The 26,232-nt window shown below is 35.8% G+C and overlaps 1 protein-coding gene across 1 annotated transcript in view; it reads left to right on the top strand.

Moving 5' to 3' along the window:
• Nucleotides 1-2,132: 2,132 nt before the first annotated feature.
• The window catches only part of cdk14 (cyclin dependent kinase 14), a 223,704-nt gene continuing 199,604 nt past the window's right edge, over nt 2,133-26,232 (top strand). Inside the window, exons 1-2 of the mRNA XM_067447900.1 lie at nt 2,133-2,440; nt 8,905-8,936. Coding sequence (XP_067304001.1) covers nt 2,347-2,440; nt 8,905-8,936 — 126 coding nt within the window. The 5' untranslated portion in view covers nt 2,133-2,346. The remainder of the gene's footprint in view (nt 2,441-8,904; nt 8,937-26,232) is intronic.

The following is a 26,232-nucleotide window of genomic DNA, read 5'->3' as shown; positions in this document are numbered from 1 at the left end:
CGTTTGGTTTAAATCTTGAAATCATGGAAACTGTGTGGGCTGACGATTAGTTTGCAGGACGGAAGAGTTGAGTGCAATTCACATCACACCCTGCAATGTTCCCTTTCACTGCCTGGAGGAAGTAGTTTCATGTCCTAGTCGTTCCATCAGTCAGACCGGCTCCTGCTCTCCATACTAAACCATGAGCTGCAACACAAACGCACACGAGATGATGATTCTGTTGCACTACATTTAATACCTCAATTCATTTCATCGTTCTTCTCTGTTTCATGCCACCTGTTCTACAGTGCAGCGTTAACAATCGACAAGCACATTAGTTATGCAGTGCATTCTGTGCCGTAAATTAGAATAACAGCGGCATTCATTAGACTGCAAAGGAACAAAATCCAGCAGGGAAATGCAAATGTTTGGGCAGACTCTGCAAAGCTCATCCTTGGGAATTTGCTGTGTAGATCTCGCTCCTCTGCTGCATTTTAAAGATGCTGAACGGAACGAGTCGAGCACAGCAGATGCATGAAAGATTTAAGTGAACATGAAATCAACACTGACCCTATTTACTTTCTTATAATGTTCCTGCATAATTCATCAGTGCACGGTATTCCAAGGAAAATGATGCTGGAGGATGCGGACATTTTCAACCACCTGTGATATAGAGACACTTTACGCAAAGGATGTTAGACTAACAGGTTCATGCGAATCTCGCTGCGCAGCAGAAATCAGCAAAGCAGGGTGTGTGATTGCTTTGACAGTGAACATGATTAAGGAATGTTTGTATTAGACACGACTGTCCGATAGAATCTCGACCTCCCGCATCCTCACTGCATTTCCATCCGGCTCAGAGAGCGACGTTCTCTAAACCTGTAGCTCTGACACACACACAATCAATGGCACATTCAAGGGTATATAGATGAAACCACGTAGGCCTACTGGTCTTATTTAACATCAAAATCAAAAGTTTTATTTGGAATAATAAAATGTAAGCTTTTTTTTGACTTGTGACATTATCATGATTTTTTTATTATTGTTAATGTAATACTCCTCTTATAAAACACTGTGATGGTACTATAGGACAGTGTTGGTGTCATAGGGTTATACTGTGGTATGTCAAATATTAAGGGTTTGATATACCGTACCGGTAAAAAGTTTGCAAATATTACTATTTTTTTATGTTTTTGAAAGAAGTCTCATTAATGCGGCATTTATTTGGTCAAACATACCAGAAAAAAAATTAATATTGTGAAATGTTATTACAATTCAAAATAATGGCTTTTTATTTTTAATATACTTTGAAATGTCATTTATTTCTGTGAGGCAAAGCTGAATGTTTTTAGCATCATTACTCCAGTCTTCAGTCACATGATCAAGGATGTGTTAAATTGATAAAAGGTGAGAGTAAAGATTTATATTGTTAGAAAAAACTGTTCTTTTTAACTTTTCATTCATCAATGAATCCTGGAAAAAGTCTCACAGGTTCCACAAAAAAAAAAAAAAAAATCAGCAAATAAAAAGCAGCAAAACTGTTGCCAACATTGATAGTAAATCAGCATATTACATTAATTAGAATGATTTCAGACACTGAAGACTGGAGTAACGGCTAGTGAAAATATAGCTTTGCGTCACAGAAATAAATTATATTTAAATGTATATAAAAAAATGGGAAAGAATTAATTTAAATTGTAGAAATTTATCACAGTATTACTGTTTTTTTTTCTGTTTTTGATCAAATAAATACAGGCTTGATTACTTATAAAAACATTAAATAGTAATGTTTTGACCGGTACTATATGCAATAGTATCTTACTAAATTACAACATTAAACCAACATAATGATAAAAGTGAATTTTTATATATATATATATATATATATATAAATTCCTGTTTGAATTATGAATTGTGTAATGTACGGTATATTTGGGTCCTTAAAAGCAGTTTACGAACTGTGCAAATGTAAAATGTGTCTGAATATCAAGAGGACGCCTGGCTCTTATTATAAGGCAAGGCGGAGCTCTACAAAAGATTGGCGGATAATCCAGCCAGTGAAAGACTAGACGTCCATTCGACGGCCAATAGCTGGCTCGCGGGGGCGGGTCCAACGCAGGGTTTTATCCGCACTCTCGCCAAGCAAAAGGAGAGAATCCCAAAAATGACATCCACATTTCCAGAGGAAAACCGCGGCGTTTAGAGACGTTGTCCTGAAGTTTCCCTCGCCCCGTCACATTATTGCGGATTACATTGTCACTAGATATGTAGTTATTAGACTTTGGAAATGCATATTTAATACAGAAGGACATTGTTTGCAACACAACTCTTATCTACGCGTCTCATTTACTCCCTGATTTCAAACTCATGTGTGATTTAATGCCAGCGGCTCAACCTGCCGAAAAAATCGGCAAAATGAAGAAACTGAGAAGAACTTTGTCGGAGAGCTTCAGTCGCATCGGTGAGTGTCCATCATCCCGTCGCTGTTATTGTGCACGAGCTCATTATTTTTGCAGGACAGTCCGTGGAAAGTTAGTTTTCACTATAAATGATCGTTTTTTGTGTGCATCAAGCAACACTTTTGAACAGTAAATGTAACGCAAGCGAAACAACTGTGCACGTGAAGTGCAGATGTTGCACGAATGTTCATGAGGCTGCTGAGCTCCTCACAAAACCAGCAGAATAGAATACAGACTAGAACTGAATAAAAGCGTTATCTGTACGTACGGTGCTGTAGAATAGACGCTCTGTTGTGAAAATGCATCGAATGCGGCTTCTCATGGACTTTTAATCTGCAGATGCATCAGTATCTGATTGTTGGTAATCTTCTGTCAGAGGTTCACGTGTGATCAATGTGTGTGATCGATCAGTGCAATCTCAGAAATACTCATTGCTTTCCTGCATTGAAATCCTCTAAACTTGCAGTCTGTAGAATCTGTGAAAGTCTTTCATTTTGCAGAAGAATCATGCGATCACTACTTGGGCAGATCAAATACCTAACATATGTTATCTGTTAGATATTTATGTGTAAAATAATGTCATATTTGGCTCTTAATTTCCCTTCAGAAATCTGATTTCATCGAAAGCTCCTGGACAGATATTACTGAAGCTTAAAGCAGGATGTTATCTTATCATAATGTTGCTTCTGTTTGAGTCAGTTTTAAAACAAATCCAAATATATAAATGACAGTGTGCAATCAGAGCATCTGAAAATCCTAAACCGAAGTAATGCAGACATTTTTCATGTAATCGAGATCTAAAATGTGTCACTCCTCAAGAATCTGGAAAGGCTATGATGCATCAAGCTCATGTTTTTTGAGATATTTGAGCTTTGGTCTCTCAACAGAACATGAAGGTTCAGTCTGTTGATTATCAGATGTTTCTCCTCATGTGTCATATTTCCAAATGCTACTTTTATAGCATATTGTATGTCACCAATTATGAGACCACTGGGCACCAAACTGGTCCCTTTGTGGTCTGATTTCAGATTCTGATTGTCTTCTGCCAGTGTCATAAAGGCTGTTCTGTTGCAGTGGTGGTTAAAGATGCTGCCTTGGGGCTTTATATCCAAAAGACGCTGACTTCATCAGTCATGTGTCTCATGGTTGAGCTCCATTCATCTGATCTGTTAAAGGACACTAAAAGCAGGAGTAATGGGCTGATGATTGTGTCTTTGCACAGGAGTAATTCATATGGGCTCTGTTCCAAAATCGAGTTAATCATGCTGTGTGCGATGACAACTTCTTCTGCATCATTCACAGAGAAGACAATAGTTCATTTGAGTGGTTTGTACATGTGGGTGAATCTCGCAAAAGCATCCCGGTCGAGTCTCACCTTAAAATAAAAATAAATATGTTCTCATAAAGTTAAGATGTACTGTACACATATTTTACACTTTAAATAAACTAATTTAAATATTTTCATAAAAATATTCAATTAATCATTTTTTTTTTTATATTTCAGAAAACAAAGTAGTATATAAATATGTATATATGTATGTGTGTAAATGTATACATCTGCCTGTGTGTGTGTATATATATATATATATATATATATATATATATGTGTGTATATATATATATATATATATATATATATATATATATATATATATATATATATATGTATATGTGTGTGTGTGTGTATATATGTATGTGTGTGTGTATGTACGTATTATATTATATATATGTGCACTGCCGGGGCGGCAGTGGCTCAGTGGTTCATGTCGGTTGTCTACAAACCGAAAGGTTGGTGGTTCAATCCCCGGTTCCACCTGACTAAGTGTCGAGGTGTCCATGAGCAAGACACCTAACCCCAGCTGCTCCTGACGAGCTGGATGGCGCCGCACATGGCAGACACCGCCATCGCTGTATGAATGGGTGAATGTGAGGCAAAATGTAAAGCGCTTTGGATGGCCATAGGGTCTGTTAAAAGCACTATATAATAAATAATCCATTTACCATATATATATATATATTAGTGTGTTAGTGTGTGGGATATATTAGGCAGCAAGTGAACACTTTGTCCTCAAAGTTAATGTGTTAGAAGCAGGAAAGAGGAAAAATAGTCAATTGTGATGGCATCTCCAAAACTGCAGCTCTTGTGGGCTGTTCCCAGTCTGCAGTGGTCAGTATCTATCAAAAGTGGTCCAAGGAAGGAATCGTAGTGAACCGGCCACAGGGTTATGGGCGGCCAAGGCTCATTGATGCACATGGGGAGTGAAGGCTGGCCCGTGTGGTCCGATCAAACAGATGAGCTACTGGATCTCAGATTGCTCAAGAAGTTAATGCTGGTTCTGATAGAGACGTGTCAGAATACACAGTGCATCACAGTTTGTTGTGTCTGGGGCTGCAGACCAGTCCGGGTGCCCAAGCTTACCCCTGTCCACCACTGAAAGCGTCCTGTTCTGATAAGTAATGTTTTATTTTACATCATGTGGATGGCCGAGTGTGTTTGTTCATCAACTATGAGGACAAAATGTTCACTTGTTATATCCCATATATATATATATATCCCTCCCACTAACAGGTGCTGTGATGAAGAGATAATTAGTGTTATTTACTTCACCTAACAGTGGTCATAATCTTATGCCTATATATATATATAATATAGTATGTGTGTATGTATGTATCTATTTAGTTCTGTACCAGTAGCAATAAAAATAGTTCAATATAAGCAAAAATTGACCATTTTATTTTTATATTTGCATATGTGACTATCATGCCATATTTTGCATGTCATCATCATATTTAAATCAGTTGTGAGTTGAGTCTCACGTGCACTTCATCATGCAGCTCTGCATATATGACTCATGGAGTTGTAGCAGATGTTGAGCGTTCCAAATAGCTCACTTATGGATGCTGTCTTTGTACACTGAAAAAAACATTTGTTTGTTGAATTTTCACTCAGAAATTTCTGGCAAACTTCATAATTAATTACAAAATAATGGCAAGTGTCACATTGAATTAATCATGGATTTTGAAGTATTTTCTTGTAAAACGTACTCCAATAATCTTTGTATTATTTACAACTATGAAAAATATTTTTTTACAGTGTAGGATCTGGAGCGACGGCGTGTTGTCTCCTCGTATAGCTCAGTGTGGATGTTCTTGCCATCTCTGTGAGCGTCTTGCGCTTGGATGTTTGAAGTTGTGATGTCTCATCTGGCCCATCGCTCATTTCACGTTATTATTTTTTCATCAGGCTGCCAGTCGGCTGTTTTTAGACACCCTGTGCCATCTGAAGCCTTTAGAAATGTTTTTTCTTTTGAATGTGTAGGACGGATATTTTGAGACTCAGACTGTATTTTTTTTTCTTCATTGAAGTTAATCTGCTCACCAAGACGGTGGAGCTGCTTTCATGCTGATCGTGCAATGTCACACAGGTAGCATATAATTAAATCATAAGAGATTACTTGTGTTTTTCCCTAAAGTGAATGAAGTGAAATCTGTAATAGTTCTGCAGTTTCTGTCTCAGTTGTCCCTTTGAGAATGGTGCAATTTAATGGCTCGTCGCCTTGAAACAACAACAGTGACATGAATAAATAATTTTGCGAGGGACATGCAATAAAGATGCTCTGCAGATGCTCGTCTAACAGTGATGCTCGCTTGCATGACTGAGCCTCAGTTAAATGATCTGACTGTAGGAGGGGTTATTAAGCAGCCAAATGAAGGAGATATCTGTGTCTGTTATCTATGTGATTGTGATGTCTCGAGCGCAGATCTGAACACGTTCTTTTATATTTGAAAGGAAAGTTTTGGGTTCAAGTTGAGATTTGTTGAAAGTGTTTGTGGCAAAATGTTGATTACCAAAACATTTTAGTGTGGTTATAAAAAGCAGGCATGTGGAGCTTGTGTTTTTAAAATATTAAACCCTTCTGGTTTATACACACACACGCACGCACACACAGCGCATTGGAAATGAAAGGGAAACAAATTTCAAATGTCTAGTGGTGACGTTTGGTACTGCAACCAAAACAAATCTTACTGAAAAAGCTTATTTTTTGGTCAACCTCTAATTTAAACACAACTTGTTAAGATTTATGCAGTTTTAGAGTAAAACTTGTTTTGGAAAATATATATTTTACATGAAAATTGAAAGCAGTATTTTGTTCAGTTTACATAACCATAAACTCAAACTTAAAATTCTATATTTTATTTTTTACTTCAAGGTCACTTTGTTTTATGTATAATATTTTTTTAAAAATACTTTTTTCACTAACCTGAGACCAAACTTAAGTCTGTGCTGCCAACCATTTAAAGATTTATGACAGCTTGAATTGGAAATGTAATTTTCAGGTCAATGATTAAAAAGAGAATACATGGATTACAACTTCTGCATAAATATAATTTAGTACCAAAAAAAACCCTACAAATATTTTTTTAATATTAAATAAAAAAACATTATCGTGTACATTAATCAATGAAAAAAAATGCAGGCATTTTTGACATTGCAAGAAATGCGTCTTATTATTATTCTTTTTTTACATGTTCAACATTCTTTAGTGTGTGTAGTGTTGCTGTTTGAGCATGAAAAAGGTCTGTCTAGTTGCAAGCACACCTCAAATTGGAGTTATTATATGGAGTCTCTATATCAGTGAGCACTGTTTCTGAACTTCCTGAAATGCCTTCATTGTAGTCTTAGGTTTCCTTCAGGAAGCGAACATGCAATTTTCCTCATTTAAATAATTCTCGTCCAAGCCATATGCAAAATAAAGGGGCGGGGCCTGGTTGAGTGAGTTAGTAGTGTGTTGAAACTCTGTTATGTTAAGAGGCCGGACATTTCCCAAACACGCTTGAAGCGCTTGAACAATCACAACACACTGGTCCAGCCAACCAATCAGAGCACATTGTGCTTTTCAGAAGGAGGGGCTTCTTAGGAACTAAACAGAGCGTTACTGACAGACTGAGATATTGTCAAATATGTGGCCCTGGACCACAAAAACAGTCATACGTCACACGGGTGTATTTATGACAATAGCCAACAATACATTGTATGGGTCAAAATTATACATTTTTCTTTTATGCCAAAAATCATTAAATTATTATTTATGTATGGATCATGTTCCATGAAGATATTTTGTACGTTTCCTATTGTAAATAAAAAAAAATGTATTATTAGTTATAACATGCATTGCTAAGGACTTCATTTGGACAACATTAAAGGTGATTATCTTAATATTTAGATTTTTTCACCACTAATATTCAAATACTTGTATCTTGGATAAATATTGTCTTACCTTAACAAACCATACAACAATGTAAAGCTTTTTTTTTGTTCAACTTTCATATGATGTATAAATCTCAATGTAAAAAACACTTATGACTGATTTTGTGGTCCAGGGTCACATATGAGAAAAATAATGTTTTTTATCATTCAAGCATGTAAATATATATTAGCAGAGGCCAAAAACAAAATCAAGACTTTGAAAAATGACATATGTGCCCTTTATTATTCCATTCAAAGTTTTGCTTCATAGACTATAGAGTTTTTTCTATGGTAATCAACAGTATATCAAACACTTTTATATCTCCATATGGGTATAATATGGGTAGTTTTTGACCATAAATTGGTTTATTGACTGTAAATCAATCTTCCCCCTGGGCTAAACACAACAGAGATCTTTACCACAACAGTTAAAAAGATAAAACAACTGTCATCCAGTATTTACAAGTGCATATAGTCTCATTAGACCTGAGAGGAAAGCTTTATTACCAACAATCCATTCTCTGTCCCACTGGTCATTTCATCCCAAATGATGTCCAGTTTCTGTTTCCTTCACGGAATGATGTTATAAAAGTCTATGTTTGCTATATGAGAGTATCAGATTGAATGTTCACCCTTCATAAAGCCATTTCTCTGTGGTTTCAAGGCTGTTAACATCGGCTGATGTGGTTTATACATGAAAATTTGTTTTATTTTAATTGTTACATTTAAGATAACATATATATGCTAATATTTCTTGAATATATAAACACAGTGTGTATTTTATATAAATAATAATTAGCCTATACACAGTACATACATATTATGTAAAGGCAAACTTTATTCCCCAGCAATTTTTTTTTACAGTATATGTGTTTTGTATTTTTAATATACAATATATAAATGCTTTATAAAAAATATAATTTATAATATTTTATTTTACAGTATAGTTATAGTAAACCAAGACTTCATTTTCATTTATGGAAAATATATTTTCTAATTTCTGTCATTTGATTTTGGGATATGTGCTGCTCTTCACTCTTTCCTCTTAATGACCTATGGCTGTGGCTGAAAAATATTATAGCCTTTCCTACTGGTTTTTCATTTGCATGTGCAGATTGCATTAAAGAGCCACTTTTTGATTATTTCATTCTTTTATTCACTGTTCAATAGTCAGTAAAATGAAAGTCTGATATTACTTTTCATTCTCTCCCCCTCAAGCCTTCAAGAAAGAAGACAGCGGCTTTGACGAGGTAAGCGAAAATACAACCATTTGACTTTCATAACCCTTGGGAGTGTTGGAAGACACAGTTAATGTAACTGTCGTCAGATGTGATATGACGTGTTTGGTGTAGTTGTGTGCTGTCCGTTGCTTAATGGATTTCACTGCGCTTTGACTGTCATTGGAGTAGTGTATGCTGGAATGTGTTGTTTGGATGTTGCTATTTGAGGCGATGGTGTAGGTCTCTGGGGTTGACGTGTCAGTTGTGATCATTGGAGAGATGCTTCATTGTTCTCCATTGCTTCGATGAGCCGAAGCACCAACACGTCCATCCGTTATTCCATTGGCTTTGGAAACGGGCCCTTGAGTGATATTGGAGGGAACACTGAACAGGAAGACAAAACATTATTTTAACCCTTTTGAGGTTGTGTTTCACTGGTACAGCCATTACTGATTGTGCTCGTTGCTGATTTTTCTAGAACCATGTTTCCCAGAGTATTATTTGAAATGCATTTACATATGATTATGTAGGTTTTCTATATTCGGAAAAGACGAACTTTGAATCAAAATTTCTCAAAATGGTAATCAAAAGCAAAACTGTTGTGTGTTCAGGCAGTAAACGAGGCTTTAATTTAGTGTTACATGTCCCATTGCAATGCATAAGTTAGAAAATATAACTTTTTTTGTTGTTATTAAAAAACAAGCAAGCTCAACCCAGCCCAGCTCAGCCCAGCTCAGATGAGAAAAAGTAACACAATATTGAAATGCATTACTGTTTAAAAGTAACTTTCCCCAACACTGCTGATAAAATTCAAACCTTGGGATAAAAGCGTCTGCCGAATGCATACATTTCCACTAATACTTTAGCACGAATATGGATGTTAAAGAAATGTGATGTAAACATAGTCACTGTTTAACTCTTCAGAAAGTACCAGTGACTCTGAACATCAAAGTTGTCATGAAACAGAAGTTGTGATTGTCTTTTCTTCCCTATGTTGATCCGAGTGAAACGGCTTCTCAAACAAATGTAGGGCGGGGCTTGATTTTGTCCAAGTGGAACTGTTTGGAAGGCTGTGGCTTTCTATTGGTGGATCTCATATGAGTGACAGGTTGCTCCGCCCTCACACCATCATCAGAGAAGAGAAGAGATGAGATGAGAAAAGAAGAGAAGAGGACGTTATTTTGAGGAATGATTAAAAGGGCACATTTCAATTAAAGAAATAATGATGTGCGTGGACAAATCATTTATAATAAATGCAGCAATATTCCATAAAAAATAAGAATAAGCTCTTATATGGTGACTTTACACACCAGAAACTATCCGAACATCAATAGATGACACGCTTGATCTTGAACTGGAGCGTGTGAGATCTTTATATAACCCTGAGTGCTGGTGCTCGGGTGTCTTGGCTGGATGCAGCTCTCGTCTTTTCACTGCCGCGGTCAGCCGTCACATCTGGTTAGGCCTGGATGAGCGTGTGTGTTTCTGCACTGCTCCATAGAGACCCACAGGAAGCGGAGGCATGCGGGAAGCCCGTCACTTTCTCATTGACAGGCTCTCTCTTTACAGGCCCCTTCTCCGTTTAACAACGCACGTTACGAGCACATCAATAATACAGCGGATGCAAAACAACAACTGTGACTGAATAAATTTAAAATTCAACAGATTGTGGAGGCTTGCAGATGTCTAGTTAAGCTTTTTTCCTACGTGTCACGTTACAAGACGCTCCGTCAGCTAAACGAGGCCTCGTTGTGCTGCAAGTTTAATGCCTGCAGTCTCTGAAGCTCTCTGAGTGAGTGACATGAGGATCTTTGGCCTTTTCTAGTTCAAAATATTCATTAGTCCTGTTCGCTAAGGCGTTGCTGTTTCTCATGCTTGAACAAAAATCTCGCTTGACATTCACAACCAATTGTACTTCTGAAATCTGAGAATAAACACAATCTTTAATGAGAAAAAAGTAGGATGGGATGGATTTTATCCATCAGGATTTGATTGGATGTGAAAAGTGGTTGTTTAGAGAGACTGATGATGTCAGCAGAAATAGGCGGAGCAAGTCTTACATTTTATTGAAAGATTATGCAAAGTATACTTGTTTTTCTTCAGAATAACAAAGAATTATGCACAATGATCATATTTGCATATTGGCTGCAAGTTGTGCATAGACCAGCATTTTCTTTAGAAAATATAATTTTTTTATTTTCATTTACATTCATGACATTCAAAACTATTTATTCATTTATTTATTTATATAATATGAAGATATGAAAAATATCTCGTATAATACAAATTCTATAATTTATTATACATTTAAAATAATAATAATAGTACACACACACACATATATATATATATATATATATATATATATATATATATATATATATATATATATATATATATATATATATATATATATATATATATATGTAAAATTAACATCATGTAAAATTAACATCTCTTAACTTATTTTGATGAGTTAAAACAATCTAAAAATTATATTATATTATATATATATATATATATATATATATATATATATATATATATATATATATATATATATATATAATATAATATAATTTTTAGATTGTTTTAACTCATCAAAATAAGTTAAGAGATGTTAATTTTTTTTAATAAGTTATACAAAATGCAACTTATTTTTTCAAGTCAGTTTAACATAATCCCAGTTGATTGTACTTTAAAATTTCAGGCTGTGACTTTTTTATTTAATTTATTTTTTACAGTGTATATATACCTAGTTGCATAAAAATTGAGTTAATAAAAATTAAACATTTGAGTTTATACAATTAAAAAAACTTAAAATATTATGTTATCTGAACCTCATTAAAGTTTATTTGATGGAAAAAAGCGATAACAAATCATGAAAATACTTTTTTTACAGTGTATGTGTGTTTATATATATATATATATATATATATATATATATATATATATATATATATATATATATATATATATATATATATATATATATATATATATATAAATGCAAAAATGTTTTATTCTGCCAAATGCTGCAGCAGTATTTCTTGGAATCGAGTCTTGGCAACATCCATTAATTACTGATTTATATTTAGCTTGTGTGTCCATGAAGATCTGCGTTGCGTTTGTTGAAATGATAAGATTTGTAGCATTCAGAAGCGTTCTCTTCATGGGAACTGGTTCGGTCCGGTGGCTATAAATGGTTGCCGCCGCTGGGGAAACATGTAAGGAATCTCAGAAGGAAAGGGACTGTTTCCTGTTGAGCACGAAGTGTGTGTCTGAGAAAGCAGAAAGTATTTGACCTCCCTAGAAATGTCCCGATTTTCTCTCTCTCTCTCTCTCTCGCTCTCTTTCTGTGTGTGTGTGCGAGTCTTTTGGATGTGTCATGTATAACTAGATGACAGATTTTCCATAAACCCCTGCTGGTTTCTGATTCGGTCCTCTTGAGGCTCAGTGCTGAATGCATGTGGGTGTTTCTTCAACTACGGGCACTTTTGTTTATTCTGACTACACTGTAAAAAAACATCTTTGTAAGTTGTAAATAAAATATAGATGTTTTAAAAGAATACTTAATTCTTTCTGTTTCACAATTTCACATTTAATTCAATGTTATACATTTATTTGTTATTATTTACTGGCCATTTCTAAGGTTTTGAAGTAAACCCTACACGTTCAGTGTATATCATAAATATGTAGTGTATAGTTGTTACTTTTCAAATGCCTTTAGTCTGTTGATTTTATTGCTTCACTCTTGTCCCACAGCCAAAAATGTCAAGGAAAATATAATTAGTGAACAGAATATTATATTGCGTTTCCAGTCAATATGTAATTTTGTCAAGTTATGCAAATAGGATGAAAATATTTTATTCTTCCATTGTGAAATTATCCGAAGAAATATGCAGGCATCTTTTTATTTAAAAAATGTAAAAATAATAATTTCTACCTTCATAATTTCTTCAAATGAGTGAAAATGAAAAGTGTTTGAAGAGCGTTTATTTTCAGGGTCGAGAGTGTCCGTAGTTGAAGGAACGGTTGGGTTAGTGTGTTTTCATATGAATGTGTTTATGAATGTGATTGCATGAATCTTGTGCTGTTATTGTTATGATGAAGTTTGTCTCAACAGCATGACTTGCACATGCACAATTTTATTGCATTATGTGTGTGTGAAGGATATTAATGTGTGAATCTATCTCACCTATTTTACAGCAAAAAATATTTTTATTTAGCTTAGAAATAGACTTTTTTATTTTTGTCATTTTTATTCATATTATTGAATTATGACTCATGACAGCAGAAGTCATGATGTATTATTGTATAGTATTAATCCATTGTGTGGTATTTGTTGCACTGCCTTTTATTTTTTGGTGATTTTAATTATTAAACCAAATATCAGTCATAACATTATGACCAGGTGAAGTGAATAACACTGATTATCTATATCTGTTAGTGGGTGGGATATATTAGCCAATTTTATTGCTTGCTGTGTTTGGGAAGGATATTTAATGTGTCAATCTATCTCACAAATTCTATTTATATATATATATATATATATATTAGGAATGACTATCAAACAGCATTATTAAAATTAAAAATCGCAAAAGTATAATCACAATCACTGTCACATGACAGTAATGAGAGGGGGAAACGTTTCATTGTCATGAAAATAAAACTGCTCTAATGTAATAAAAAAATCATGATTCTCAAAAACTGGATTTTGTTCTTTAAGTAAAACATAATTTCACACTTTTGATTTTGGAGTGTAAGATGAGCTGGATGGGATTCTCTCTTACAGAAGATCTCATTGTCTTCTGTGTGATTTGACTTCAGCCGAGTCGGATGAATGGACTGAATATATCTTGTGTGTTGAAATGAGCTTCTCGACAGTTGATTTATTTATAACTGGATGTCGCTCTGTGTCACGTGACTTCATCATCCACTGGACTCGTTTCAAAGTGACCTGCCATCAACGTCCACAATCATATGGAGCACATGCTGAGTCTCTTAATGACTTCACAAAGGTCAAGTTTGATTAGTCACACACATGACCTCAATGTGAGATGCCCTCATCTGAACGCCATACTGTATCTGATCTTTACTGGTAGCAGTGCTGATCAACTTTAGTTTGTTTAGGAACCCTGTGAAGCCTGACAATTTCAGAAATTAATTTATTTTGAATTAATTTATTTTTTAATCTAAAAATTGGTGTTTTGTTGTTAAGTCATATTTGATACAGCAAGCATTTATGACTCGTATGATATAGTAAAAATATGAAGGGGACAATCCAGAAGCCCAAAAATATGCAATTTGGTGCAGATGCTGATATTTATATTGCCAAAAAGTAAGATGACATTCTGATGGCATATAATGTAAATCAGTGAGATCTTTACAGTGGACAACTTACATAAAATGCATGTAAATATCAGTCGTCACTCTGTGTCTGCCAATAATATGTCTCTTAATCCCTTAATGACACTGCACGCGTCTGCTGTAAAATTAGGCATTTTAACATGGGTCTCAATGCGATTACGCTCCCGTCTCTAACAGCCATTTGATGAATTACAGTTTAAGTCACTTCTGTATTGACTTCAAGAGTAACGGGGAGGTAGCCGCTTGGTTTACACCCACTGCGCCGTTTTGCTAAAGATAGGCACCTCCCCCATTTTTGACGGACGCTGCACAGTAAATACAAAATAAGTGCAGACTCCGTATTTCACATAACTATCCTTTCTACAGTATTTATATATTTTCAAATATATTTATTATATTTACAGTTTATTAGTTCACTGTAATTAATTCAACAGTATACTTTATCATTCATTAACAAATTGTTGTAAATATATAAAGTATACTAGAATATTTAGTTTAAAGGAACACTCTACTGTTTTTAGAAATAGGGCTTATTCAACTTCTTTCCTACATTTAGATATGTGGGCAAACGCATTTTTGTCTCAGTGCATCCATTGTTTTAGTTTGGCTGGGTCGCCGCTAGCTTAGCTTAGCATGATGAATTGAATCATGTGTTGTCAGCTAGCATGTCCAGAGTAAAATTGATCAACCCCCCCCCCCCCCACCTTATTACTTCTTGTGGCCTGCATATTCACAACGAGTACAAATAGCGATGCAGATTAAGATTTCCTCAGATATTGACTTGGGTCTATATTATGAGGAAGTACGGGCGAAGCACTGCTTCTTGAGCGCAGAGATATCAGGGCTCTCATCCTCACGTCCTCCGGCTGTTGAGTGATCGCAATGAGTTGGGTGATGTCTGCGCCCAAGTAGCAGTGCTTCGCCCGTACTTCCCCATAATATAGACCCAAGTCAATATCTGAGGAAATCACCTAGTCTTAATCTGCATCGCTATTTGTACTCGTTGTGAATACGCAGGCCACAAGAAGTAATTAGTGGGTGTTTAAAAAAAAAAAAATTATCACTTTTTCTCGGGACATGCTAGCTGGCAACATAGGATTCCATTTATTATGCTAAGCTAAGCTAGCGGCGACCCTGCCCAACTAAAACAATGTGTGCACTGAGACAAATGCATTTGCCCACATATCTAAATGTTGCAAAGAAGTTGAATAAGCGCTATTTCCAAAAACCGTGGAGTGTCCCTTTAACACAGCAAATACTTTAGTATATTTTCATGTGGGATAGCAAAAAGATAATAAACAGAATTAAACAATATTCTGGACAAAATGTAAAAATCGAGAAAAACAACATAGGACTGTGTTAACCGTCACCTCGCTCCTGAAATGCGCCTGGTGTGAGTTGGCACCGCGCGGACGATGAAACAAAACCTCGCCGTAATGTAAATAAGGGGTAAGGCCTAAGATGATGTTGAAATGCTTAGTTTTATGAGCAAAGCTATAGTTTCAGAACATATAATGCAATAAAAGGAAAGATGTACAAATAAACCTCCCTCAAAACAAAAGCCTGATGGATCATATCTGATACTTATTTTGAACATGAATTTTCTAAAAATGTGTGTGGATAATCAAGTAAACCTTAGTTGCTTCAGTACGTATTCACCTTAAAATTTTACTAACAATATCAGAGTTATTTTTGCGTGTAAGGCATGCGGTAGATTGTGTTCAGCAGGTTTTTAACACAGAGACCTATGTGTATGATACATTAGGCTTTATAGGAATATCTGATCTCAAACATTTTTACCAGGTCAATATTTGCATTATAATGTTGTTCTAAAATCTGTTATTTTTCTCTGTGCAGTAAGCTACTGAAGGTCAAATTTTTGTATCTTCACACAGCTTCTTTTCCATTCAACAACATTTCACAACCATGGCTGTCAAGCTCCAAACATACCCACAACACTGTGCACTGTATTCCAACTCTTCTGAAGTCTTATGATGCTGATTCTAGACAAAGCATAATGTGGCTTTTGAAGAATTGAAACAGTCATATGGGCTTTTTTTATGACATGCCTTTTTGGAATCTTCAAAACAAGTTCTAATTTAATGCTCCTTTTTTAAATAACGACAGAAATGTCATGAAGCAGAGATTCTGTCCTCCACACCAGCTAATTTTTCCTCTTCCAGCCCCCCGCTGCGCTCCCAGACTGCTAATGGAGACCCTGCCGCACCGGGACACGGGTGAATTTTAAATAACTCGCTGGGATCGAGTGGTTCACAGCTGAAGGAATGCTGGGCCCTCAAAATGGCGTGAAGCCCCGGAGGGATTCGGTGCCTTCAGTTAGAATGTGTTTATTGTGAGACTTTAAATGCTTTTCATTGTGAGCGCGTTTGAGAGGAGAGAGATGCACGCTTGTGCGTTTGGCCATGATGCCTGATTTAATGTCTTCTCTTCTGTGGAGAAGGATTGTGCTCCTTTAGATTCAAATTTACATTTATCCATTTAGCAGACGTGACAAAAAAGGAAGAATACATCAAGCCATTTATCTCAAGGAGGCAATAACATGAGAAGTGCTAGTAATACAGAGAGGAAGAAAAATGAGAACGCATAGAATAACACTTCAATTCATATGTGGTACTTATATTCTGTAAATTGTATTTTTAAAGAGTTTATATAATGAGAATTTATGTAATTATATGTGTGTATATATATATATATATATATATGTATATATATATGTATATATGTGTATGTATGTATGTGTGTGTATATGTATATAGAAACATATGTGTACAGGATAGATAGATAGATTGATAGATATGGATATAATATCAAAAGATATTAGCAGAATTACATTTACATTTATGTATGCAATTAGCATTAGCTTTTATCCAAAATGACTTCTAATAGAGGAAATGAATGAATGAATTATAAATGTGTCATTCCAGTAAACTCTTTTTTTTGGATTCAGTCTTCAGGCTCTAAATGATCGACTGAAGGTTTGTCACAAAAGAAGTTGTAATTTTCTAATCATAAATTCCAGCCTCCTGTCTCTTCCTGTCTTTTCTCCGTGTGCAAGAAGTTCATTATTTATTCTCGGCTGAATTAGAGTCTGGTGCGTTCTCCACTTTCATTTGTTTGGTGTCAGCGTGTGGAATTAATTTAATAAATGTCGTCTTTCATCATGTTAAAGGCTCCCCAGTTATTTGTGGAATGGGCTTGTTGTTGCCACCATAAATCTTCTATTTTTCTTTTTGTGTTTGAGGGAAAAGCTTCAGCCTTAATTTCAAGACAAAACAAAAATTTTCGTTGTTTGCTGACGACTATGATCTGATATAATCCAGCTCACTGGTAATGAATCCAAAGTGAGTCCAAGTCTGCTGATTTTAAGGGCAGCCGTGAACTACTTTTTATGTTTTACTTCTGTATTATACTTTGGGGCTAGCCTGTGCAAAGCTTTATAGACATGAAACATAACCTTAACATCAGCTCTGTATCTGAGTAGCCAATGTAAGGAAGTGAGAACAGGGGGTGTGCTCTCTCTTCCTAGTTCTCGTCAGAAGTCTAGCTGCCGCATTTTGAACCAATTGCAAGCGATATATAGAGGAATGAAATAAACCTATGGAAAGTGTCCTAAAAACGGCCTGATGATTTCCTTGTTCTATGAAGTCCCTCCTTCAGAAATACGTAACGAGTTCTGATTGGGCCAGCGCTTCCCGTGTTTTGATTGGACAGCAGCCTAGCGCACTTTGCCCGGAAAGGTCCCGCCTCTTACCATAACGGGGAGATGCAAGCGCTGAATGCACGCTCTTCTCCACGTGGGAGAGCAACGAGACCACGCCCCCTATTTTGCGTGCTCTTGTGGGCGGAGGGTTAGTCAACAAACGCTTCTAGTGACGTCATTCCTGTAGGAAGTGCAGAGGTGTAGTCCAAACCGGCCGTTCACTGTAGGCTTTGAAAGGGAACTTCTGTTAAATAAAATATCTCGCTTGGCATTGAACTTTGAGCTTTATAATTTTACAGGTATTATTTCTGCTCTAACAGCAACATTACACACTAACTAAAGTTTAAAAGATGGAATCGCGAAGAACAGGACCTTTAATGTTTTCTTTACCACATTATTATGACTCTTACCTATAAGAAACAGTCGATTACTTTTAATTTTTAAAGCCTTTCTTGAAAAATATCTTAAAAGGGCCTATTATGCTTTTATTTTACGTTCTAAACTTTCTTTTGCGTGTAATGTTGCTGTTTGATCATGAAAAAAGTCTGCAAAGTTATCAGTGCACACTGTTTCTAGTCTTGAGTTTTCTTCCAGGAACGAACACGTATTCAATATTCCTCATTTCAATAATTCCCGCCCAAGCCATACACAAAATAAAGAGGCAGGGCGTGACATTTCCCAAACACGCTAAAAGCTGTTGTTGACCAATCACAGCACACTGGTCCAGCCAACCAATCAGAGCACATTGTGCTTTTCAGAAGGAGGAACGTCATAGAGACAGGAACTAAACAGAGCGTTACTGACAGACTGGGAAGAGAGGAGCGGCAACAATGTCAAATATATGAAAAATAATGCATTTATTGAAAATTTAAGCATGAAAGCCTATTCTAGTAGAGCCAAAAAACAAAAGCAAGACTTTAAGAGCATAATTGCTCTCCTTTCATTTTTAATCAAAGTCTTTATGGGTTTGGAATGACACGAGTGAGTAAATGATGATTTTAGACTGAACTATCCCTTTAAGGCATTCAAGAATTTGTGATTGTGTTGTTGTTTGTCTCTTTCTGGGCAGAAAACACTCCAAATGCAGTCAAAGATCAGCCTGAGAGATTTCCGGTGAGAATATGGCTTTCACATCTCAGTAAATCAGCATGCGTCTGCCAGACAGACATGTGACCAAAGCCCACTGCATTATCAGGACGTCAGCTCCTCCTAATTACTCGCCAGCTCAGCCATTCCACTCGGAAAACTTTCCAGAAATCCGAAACGTTACACAGCATTTCCAGGATAGAAAATCAGCATTGCTGCATGGTGGATTCCTCATTTCAGATAGTAAATGACAATTTGAATGGGCTGTAATCTGTTTTCTTCTTCCTTCATTAGCTTATAATGAAGTGTGAAACGCGCAGTAAATGTGATGAGATTGTCATATCGCCGTTCGCCCCTCATCCATTATTTGTTTGCGTTAGTGTGGAGGTTGGTTTGTGTAGCTCTTGGCTATCATCCATCCATCCAGATGCTTGCCAATTATCTTCGAGATGGTGTGTAGGGTGATTCAATCCAGCCAAACACACAAATGTCTTTTTCAAAACGCTCCTGGATCAAAGATTTTCAGGAACAGCCAGACAGATGACATGCTCTCCTTCCAAGGAACACAATGCAGTTTTGGCCTAGATATTACGTTTTTGGAGAAAATGAAACAAACATTTGCTGGTGAATAAATGTCTGTCAGAGAATCAGGATGCTTGCAGTGTGTTGTTGAGCGCATTGATGTTGACTTGTTTGGACTTGCGGTCTAGTGGCCTTTATTTGCCCCATTTGCTTCATATGTTGCTTCATGGTTTGAAAGGATGCTCCCAAATGCCCCTTTTGTGCCCTTTTTGTAAATAGATTGTAGTATTTAAAATCGATTAGCAGTAGAATTTTAAGGTTTATTTTTATGATTTAGTATGGAGCGATTTTTGATTGTGCATGCTCAATTACACTTTAAAGCTCCACTGTGTGATATTTCCCCCCATCTAGCGGTGTAAAGGTATATGACCATCCAGAGAATATAGTTTCTGTTCCTCTCAATTCTGATTTCGTTTGAACTCTACGGTGGCTGATTTAGTCCAAGATTAACATGGCCAATCCCCCTCTTCACATTCGACACGGTGCCATCGAGTGTTAAAACGAGAAAGGCGAAGCTTGAATTTACGGGTATGTCCCTCTTTGGCTAATGTCAGGGTGTCCGCGGGGTTTTAAAAAGTATTAAAAAGTGATAAATCAAAATTGTCAAATTTAAGGCCATTAAAAGTGTTAAATGTGGTCTCAGAGGTATTATTTTTTTCCGAATTAGGTATTATTTTTTTCAGACTATCAGGTGTCCTATTCTGATTGAAATTCTATCTGCGTTCGCGTTAGTTCGTTTAAATATGGGCTTTAGCAGCATATCATCAAAGATGTTTCATCTCCGTCTCTCTCAACGTGTGTTTGATGCTGACGTCATATTCAGCGGTCGTTCGGCATCAAGTCAGAGCACTGCGCGCTCAACAGAAGTGGCTGGCTTACGTTTTATTTTAGACTTGCTTCAAGGCATATCTTCAACGACTATCCTTGTAAAAGCAATCTTAAATGATGTATATAAAGTCTAAAATGAACAAAAAGAGTTGTGAGAGAATGAGGCGCGATCCATAGACAGTAAACAGTGAGATCCGCGTGTCTGTCTGCTCTTAAAGGGACAGCAGCCAATAAAGCTTCCTGTCAGTAAAGTTAAAGAACAAAGGGAACAGAGAAAATGACTCACTGCTCTTGACTAAATAACTTTTGTAGCTTTAATAAGGATTAACTATTTAATTTATAGTTTATGCAGTGCAGACTGCATATAACTGATAATTTTATTACATTTCTGTATATTTCCTAACTGTTAAGACAGGATTTATTATGGGTTTATGTTAGCATTGTTTTAAGTTTACTTAAATTAAAAACTGTTATTTTAAAGCCTAATAATAAATGTAAAAATAAAATAAAAATCAGTAGCTAATTAATAGGCCTATCAGTAATAGCCTACTGTCCTTCATTCATAAAAAGATGCCATTTAAACAAGTATTTAAAATATACTGTCTTTATGTTGTTTCTACATTAATTTGATTAACTGTGAAATTATTATATTAAAAAATATATTAAAAACGTACAAAAAATTTCTTTTTTATTGCGATTAATCACAGAAAAAATGTGTGATTTAATCTAGTCAAAGTTTTGAATCGATTGACAGCACTAGTTTTTAGTATTTTGTTAAATTCAACAACTTATCACAGTTATAGAAATGTAATATTTGGCTCAGGTTTTGTTGTTGGAACAAAAATAAATAATAAATATTATTTAATTGCTGAATACAACAATTCAGCAACTAAATAATTTAATTGCTGAATTACCAATTATTAAATGAAATCAAATGTGTATGCAGTAATGCTTCTCCTTAACCAACCTTTGTGAATATTGAGATGTATTTTACTGTGTCTGAATGATAACTTATAACAGATTTCCTCCTGGTGTCGATTCTAAATCTATTCTTTTTTGTATGTTATATATGTCAAAATCTGTGTAAATAATAGAAAGGTCGCTGATTAACACTTGCAATTCAGTGTTGTGATGTTTTTAAAAAATATTCTGAAGGTAGTAAAAAAGGTATTAAAAAGTAGTAAATTTAACTTAAGGATTGATGTATATACCCTGAATGTACTTTCAAGATGGAGGAGCAACATGGCGACCGGCATTCGAACCCCTCACCCGTATGTATTCTAAATGGCATATTATAAACTTACGAGAATACTTTATTACTTGAAAGAAGTAAATATACATTAAGAGCACATATATTTTTGAAAGAACTAAGTGTTTTTAGCTAAGAATAAACTAAAAAAGTTACACAGTGTAATTTTAAAAAAATGTCTTTACATTTTTTTTATTGTACTGTTTTCATTCATTTCTTTCCACGGACTCCCTATAGTTCCCTTGCGTCCCCCTGGAGGTCCCCGGACCCCCGTTTGAAAAGCTCTGCTGTAGATCACTTTGGATGAAAGCATCTGCTAAATGACTTGCTTGCAAAGGAAAAGAGCTGTTCAATCCAGGAAGTGCCACATTTGTCATTTTGACATTTAAATCAGTTGGAGAATTGCTCTAAGAGGTCATCATTTCAAGCCAAGCGCATGATGTCAGTGTGCACCAGCGCTCTATGTGAGAACTACTTTTCCTGATCACTCGTCTACATTTACAGTGGAGAAATCAGTCTCTCTAAACCCCTTCTTTCCATGAGCTACTCAGCTCTCATTGGTCAGATGTCTCAGCCTGCTGTGATTGGTCTGCTCTGGTCTCATTGGTCAGATGGCCCAGTCTGTTGTAGAGCACAACTGATTTATAAAGGCTTCAAGATACTCTGCAAGAACAGAGAAAAAAAGTTCTTGCTCGCAGCCCTGGTTTGGGAGTTCTCGCAGCTTGTTCTCGACACATCGCCTGAGCAGAACTATTTTCTTGCGGGTGTCCGAGAACTATTGTGTGATTGGTCAGACATTTAAAGTAGGCGTGGTTAATGCAGAGAAACGCAGATGATCGGCACCTGCTTTTCTCGTGAAGTATGAATGTACTGGCCAGAACGAACTTTGTTCTTGTTCTCGCCACCTCAAGTAAACGAACAAATTTCTTTGTTCTTGCAGAGTATGCTCCAAACTTAAGTCTGCCAATTTTATCGGCGATATGAGCCTGTCGCAGATATACCACCAAAATGAACATGCGCGCAAGCATGTTCAAGTGTCTCACAGTGTGCAAATATTCCCACAAAATTAAGTCAAAATGCTGATCTTGTCGAGTATCATCGTAAGCAGTCCGTTGTGTCTTAAGTGAGCGTAAACATTTAGAAGTGCATGCAAAGTGGATTTTCTTCTGATGGCAGAGAAAACAGCATCATCTTGATATGTCAATAACAAACAAACAAACTCTGATTCAACTACAGTGTTTGAGGGCGGGACAAAGTAGACGTTCTTCACAGGCAGTCAATGAAGAGCATAGTCTGGCATTATGCAGATCTCTTACTAACCTATGTAGGTTAGAGTAGGAAGTAAGTCGGATCGCTGACGACTCGTTTCAGGCAGTTTAGAATCGGTTCTTTCTTTTGAGAGACAGTAACTCCATTTCTCATGTACTTTGGTCTCTGAAACTTTGCAATCCTTTTACATTCAAAAACAGCTATATTACACATTGCATGAAAAGTAATAACTGAAAAGGCATAATTGGGGCTCCCGCTGGTTTCACATGCGGCCGTCTCCCTCCTCGGTTCTTTTAAGCTGCTTAACGCTCCTAGGATGAGCTGAAATTATTACCAAGTTTTAAGACTGCGTTCCAGAGGAAGGTTATACATGAGGAGGTCCTGATGGTTTGTAGAATACTACGAACAAAGTTTCATTTTTTGTAGACTTTGAGTTTTCATTTAGGTTTCATTTTGGATGAGTATCAATTTTGTCACAGATGCTTCTCATAAAATTAAAGAGAAATAAAGAGTAGATACACATGAGTCTTGCAGAAAAAGTGCAGCGCTTTAAAATGAATGTCCTACATGGTGTAGTTTATTCAGTGTCGTGTAAGAGGCGTCACAGAACTCAGAGCATCTTACATTCGTTCTTTGTACTTTTTCTTAAACAGTTCCTGCGCTCGCTGTTATTGCAGGTGGGTGGTCGCGAACGCATTTGTCACACTCTTCCCTTGAGTCGTGATTATGCTGCTTCCTCTGATGGCTTTTGTGTTCCCCTAATGTTTCCAGTCACCATGGATACGCAACAAGTACAGTCTTCGGGATAAAGCCTTTGTGTCCGGACTGTAACAAATGCGTTCAACTCCCCAAAGAACTGCACACGAGCATGACATCACATCCTCTGCATTTATTGGCCACAAATTTTGTTTCCAAGTGTCATTTGGGTGATAATTCAAATATTCATGATATATTCTCAATTATTTTACTTTATGAATGTTGCTATACGCATGCATGATTCTGATGATTTTAACAAACTTTTAGGCTTAGACCGTTAGGCTTGATGAGTTTGTCTCATTGAGGTAAATCAGTTCAAGTTGCCCATTCCAGTAAATTCATTCAAAACTTTGATTTGATTTTTCTGAAATGTTTCAAATGTTTTAGTAAAAATATATGTGGGTGGGTATTGTTGTTTATGACTATTTATTGCTATATTAATTCACATTTATTTGTATAGCGCTTTTCATAATGCGTGTCATTTCATAGCTGCTTATCGGAATTGCGTGATATAAACTCGTAATTGCGATAAATAAAGTCAGAATTGCGTGATGTAAACAAGTAATTTTGAGAAAAGTATTTTTTTTTTCTTCTCGCAATTCGGCGTTTACTTCTCACAATTCTGACTTTATCCTGACTTTTTTTTCTTCTCAGAAATGCGAGTTATAAACTCGGAATTACAAATTATAAACTCGGAATTTGTGAGTTATAAACTCGGAATTTGCGAATTATAAACTCAGATTTTGCGAGTTATAAAGTCTGAATTGCAAGTTATAAAGTCCGAATTGCAAGTTATAAAGTTCGAAATGCGAGTTATAAAGTCCAAAATGCGAGTTATAATGTCCGAATTGCAAGTTATAAACTCAGAATTTGTAAGTTATAAAGTCTGTATTGCGAGTTATAAAGTCCGAAATGCAAGTTATAAAGTCCGAAATGCGAGTTATAAACTCGGAATTACAAGTTATAAACTCGGAATTTGCGAGTTAAAAACTCGGATTTTGCAAGTTATAAAGTCCAAATTGCAAGTTATAAAAGTCTGAATTACAATTCGGACTTTATAACTTACAACTTATAACGAGTTATAAACTCGTAATTTGCATATTGTAAACTCGGATTTTGCAAGTTATAAACTCGTAATTTGCATATGATAAACTCGGAATTTGCAAGTTATAAAGTCCGAAATGCGAGTTATAAAGTCTGAATTGTGAGTTATAAACTCGTAATTTGCATATAATAAAGTCCGAAATGCGAGTTATAAAGTCTGAATTTGTGAGTTATAAAGTCCGTATTGTGAGTTATAAAGTCCGTATTGTGAGTTATAAAGTCCGTATTGTGAGTTATAAAGTCTGAATTTCCGAGCTATAAAGTCTGAATTGCGAGATATAAACTTGAGTTATAAAGACAAAGATATAATCTTGCAAATTCCAAATTAATATCTTGCAATTCTGACTTTTTTCTTTCTTGCAATTGCGAAAAAAAGTCAGAATTGTGAGATGATATACATCTTTTAAATAGTTTTATTCTGTGCCAGAGATGTTGTTGACGTTCTGTATCAAATACATTTATGCACAGACCCTCATTAATAAGACTTTAATATGAGAAAAACACCATTTATTTTGCTCCATTTACAATGTGTAAATCTGACAAGCCTCTGAGTATTAATTATGTTTTATTCTTTAAGTCCAACTTTAGTCTCACAGGAGTGAGTCTGTCTGTGCGCTCGAGTCTCCAGCGTGAGAATGCGCCACAGGGGCTCTAGGGTCACGTTATAGTGCAGCGTATCTAAAAATCACTTCAAGATGTTCCCGCCAGATTGCATCTGACCTCAAATGCCACTTCATTTTCATTTCTCCCTCGTTTGCCCGGATGGGAGTAGGATACTGACCGCTAGCCTTGAACGCTGGTCTCTCCCGCGGTCGCACCTCCTGATCCTGACCTCCAAAAGAACATTCAGCATTGACTCTTATACAGTCTGGAAAAACACAACAACAGCAGTAGCATTCACTCCTTAACCTTTTAAGGGCATTGTGGGAATGTGTTTTCCAGGATCCATGTTTGTGTACCCTTTCAACACTATTTTAAATGTATCTGGAATGATAGGAGAGTTTTAAGATATAAAGATATTGTTTTCAAAATGATATTCAAAATGTATCTAAATATTTATGCATTTCATTTTTTATTTTAAAGGATGCTTTGCTTTTCAAACACACTCATTGTCCAGTAGCTTCAGAATATACAGAATAGTTGGAATACAATACATTAAGACAAAACTGAATCAAAATAATCAAGATGATTCAGAATATTTATTGCAAAAATTATAATACTGTAAGAACCAAGTAAGTTAAATAATTAAGATTCAGAATATTAATTTCAAGAAGTAAATTACAATAAAAAGGTGAGAATAAGTTAAATGAGTTATTTTCAGTTTTGCATCTACCTTCCAGTGCTCTCAATGGCAGAATGAC

Source organism: Pseudorasbora parva, chromosome 7, assembly GCF_024679245.1.
Source record: "Pseudorasbora parva isolate DD20220531a chromosome 7, ASM2467924v1, whole genome shotgun sequence".
NCBI classification, from domain to species: Eukaryota; Metazoa; Chordata; class Actinopteri; order Cypriniformes; family Gobionidae; genus Pseudorasbora; species Pseudorasbora parva.
Note: the sequence above shows the minus strand (reverse complement) of the source record. Positions and strands in the feature narration are given on the sequence as shown.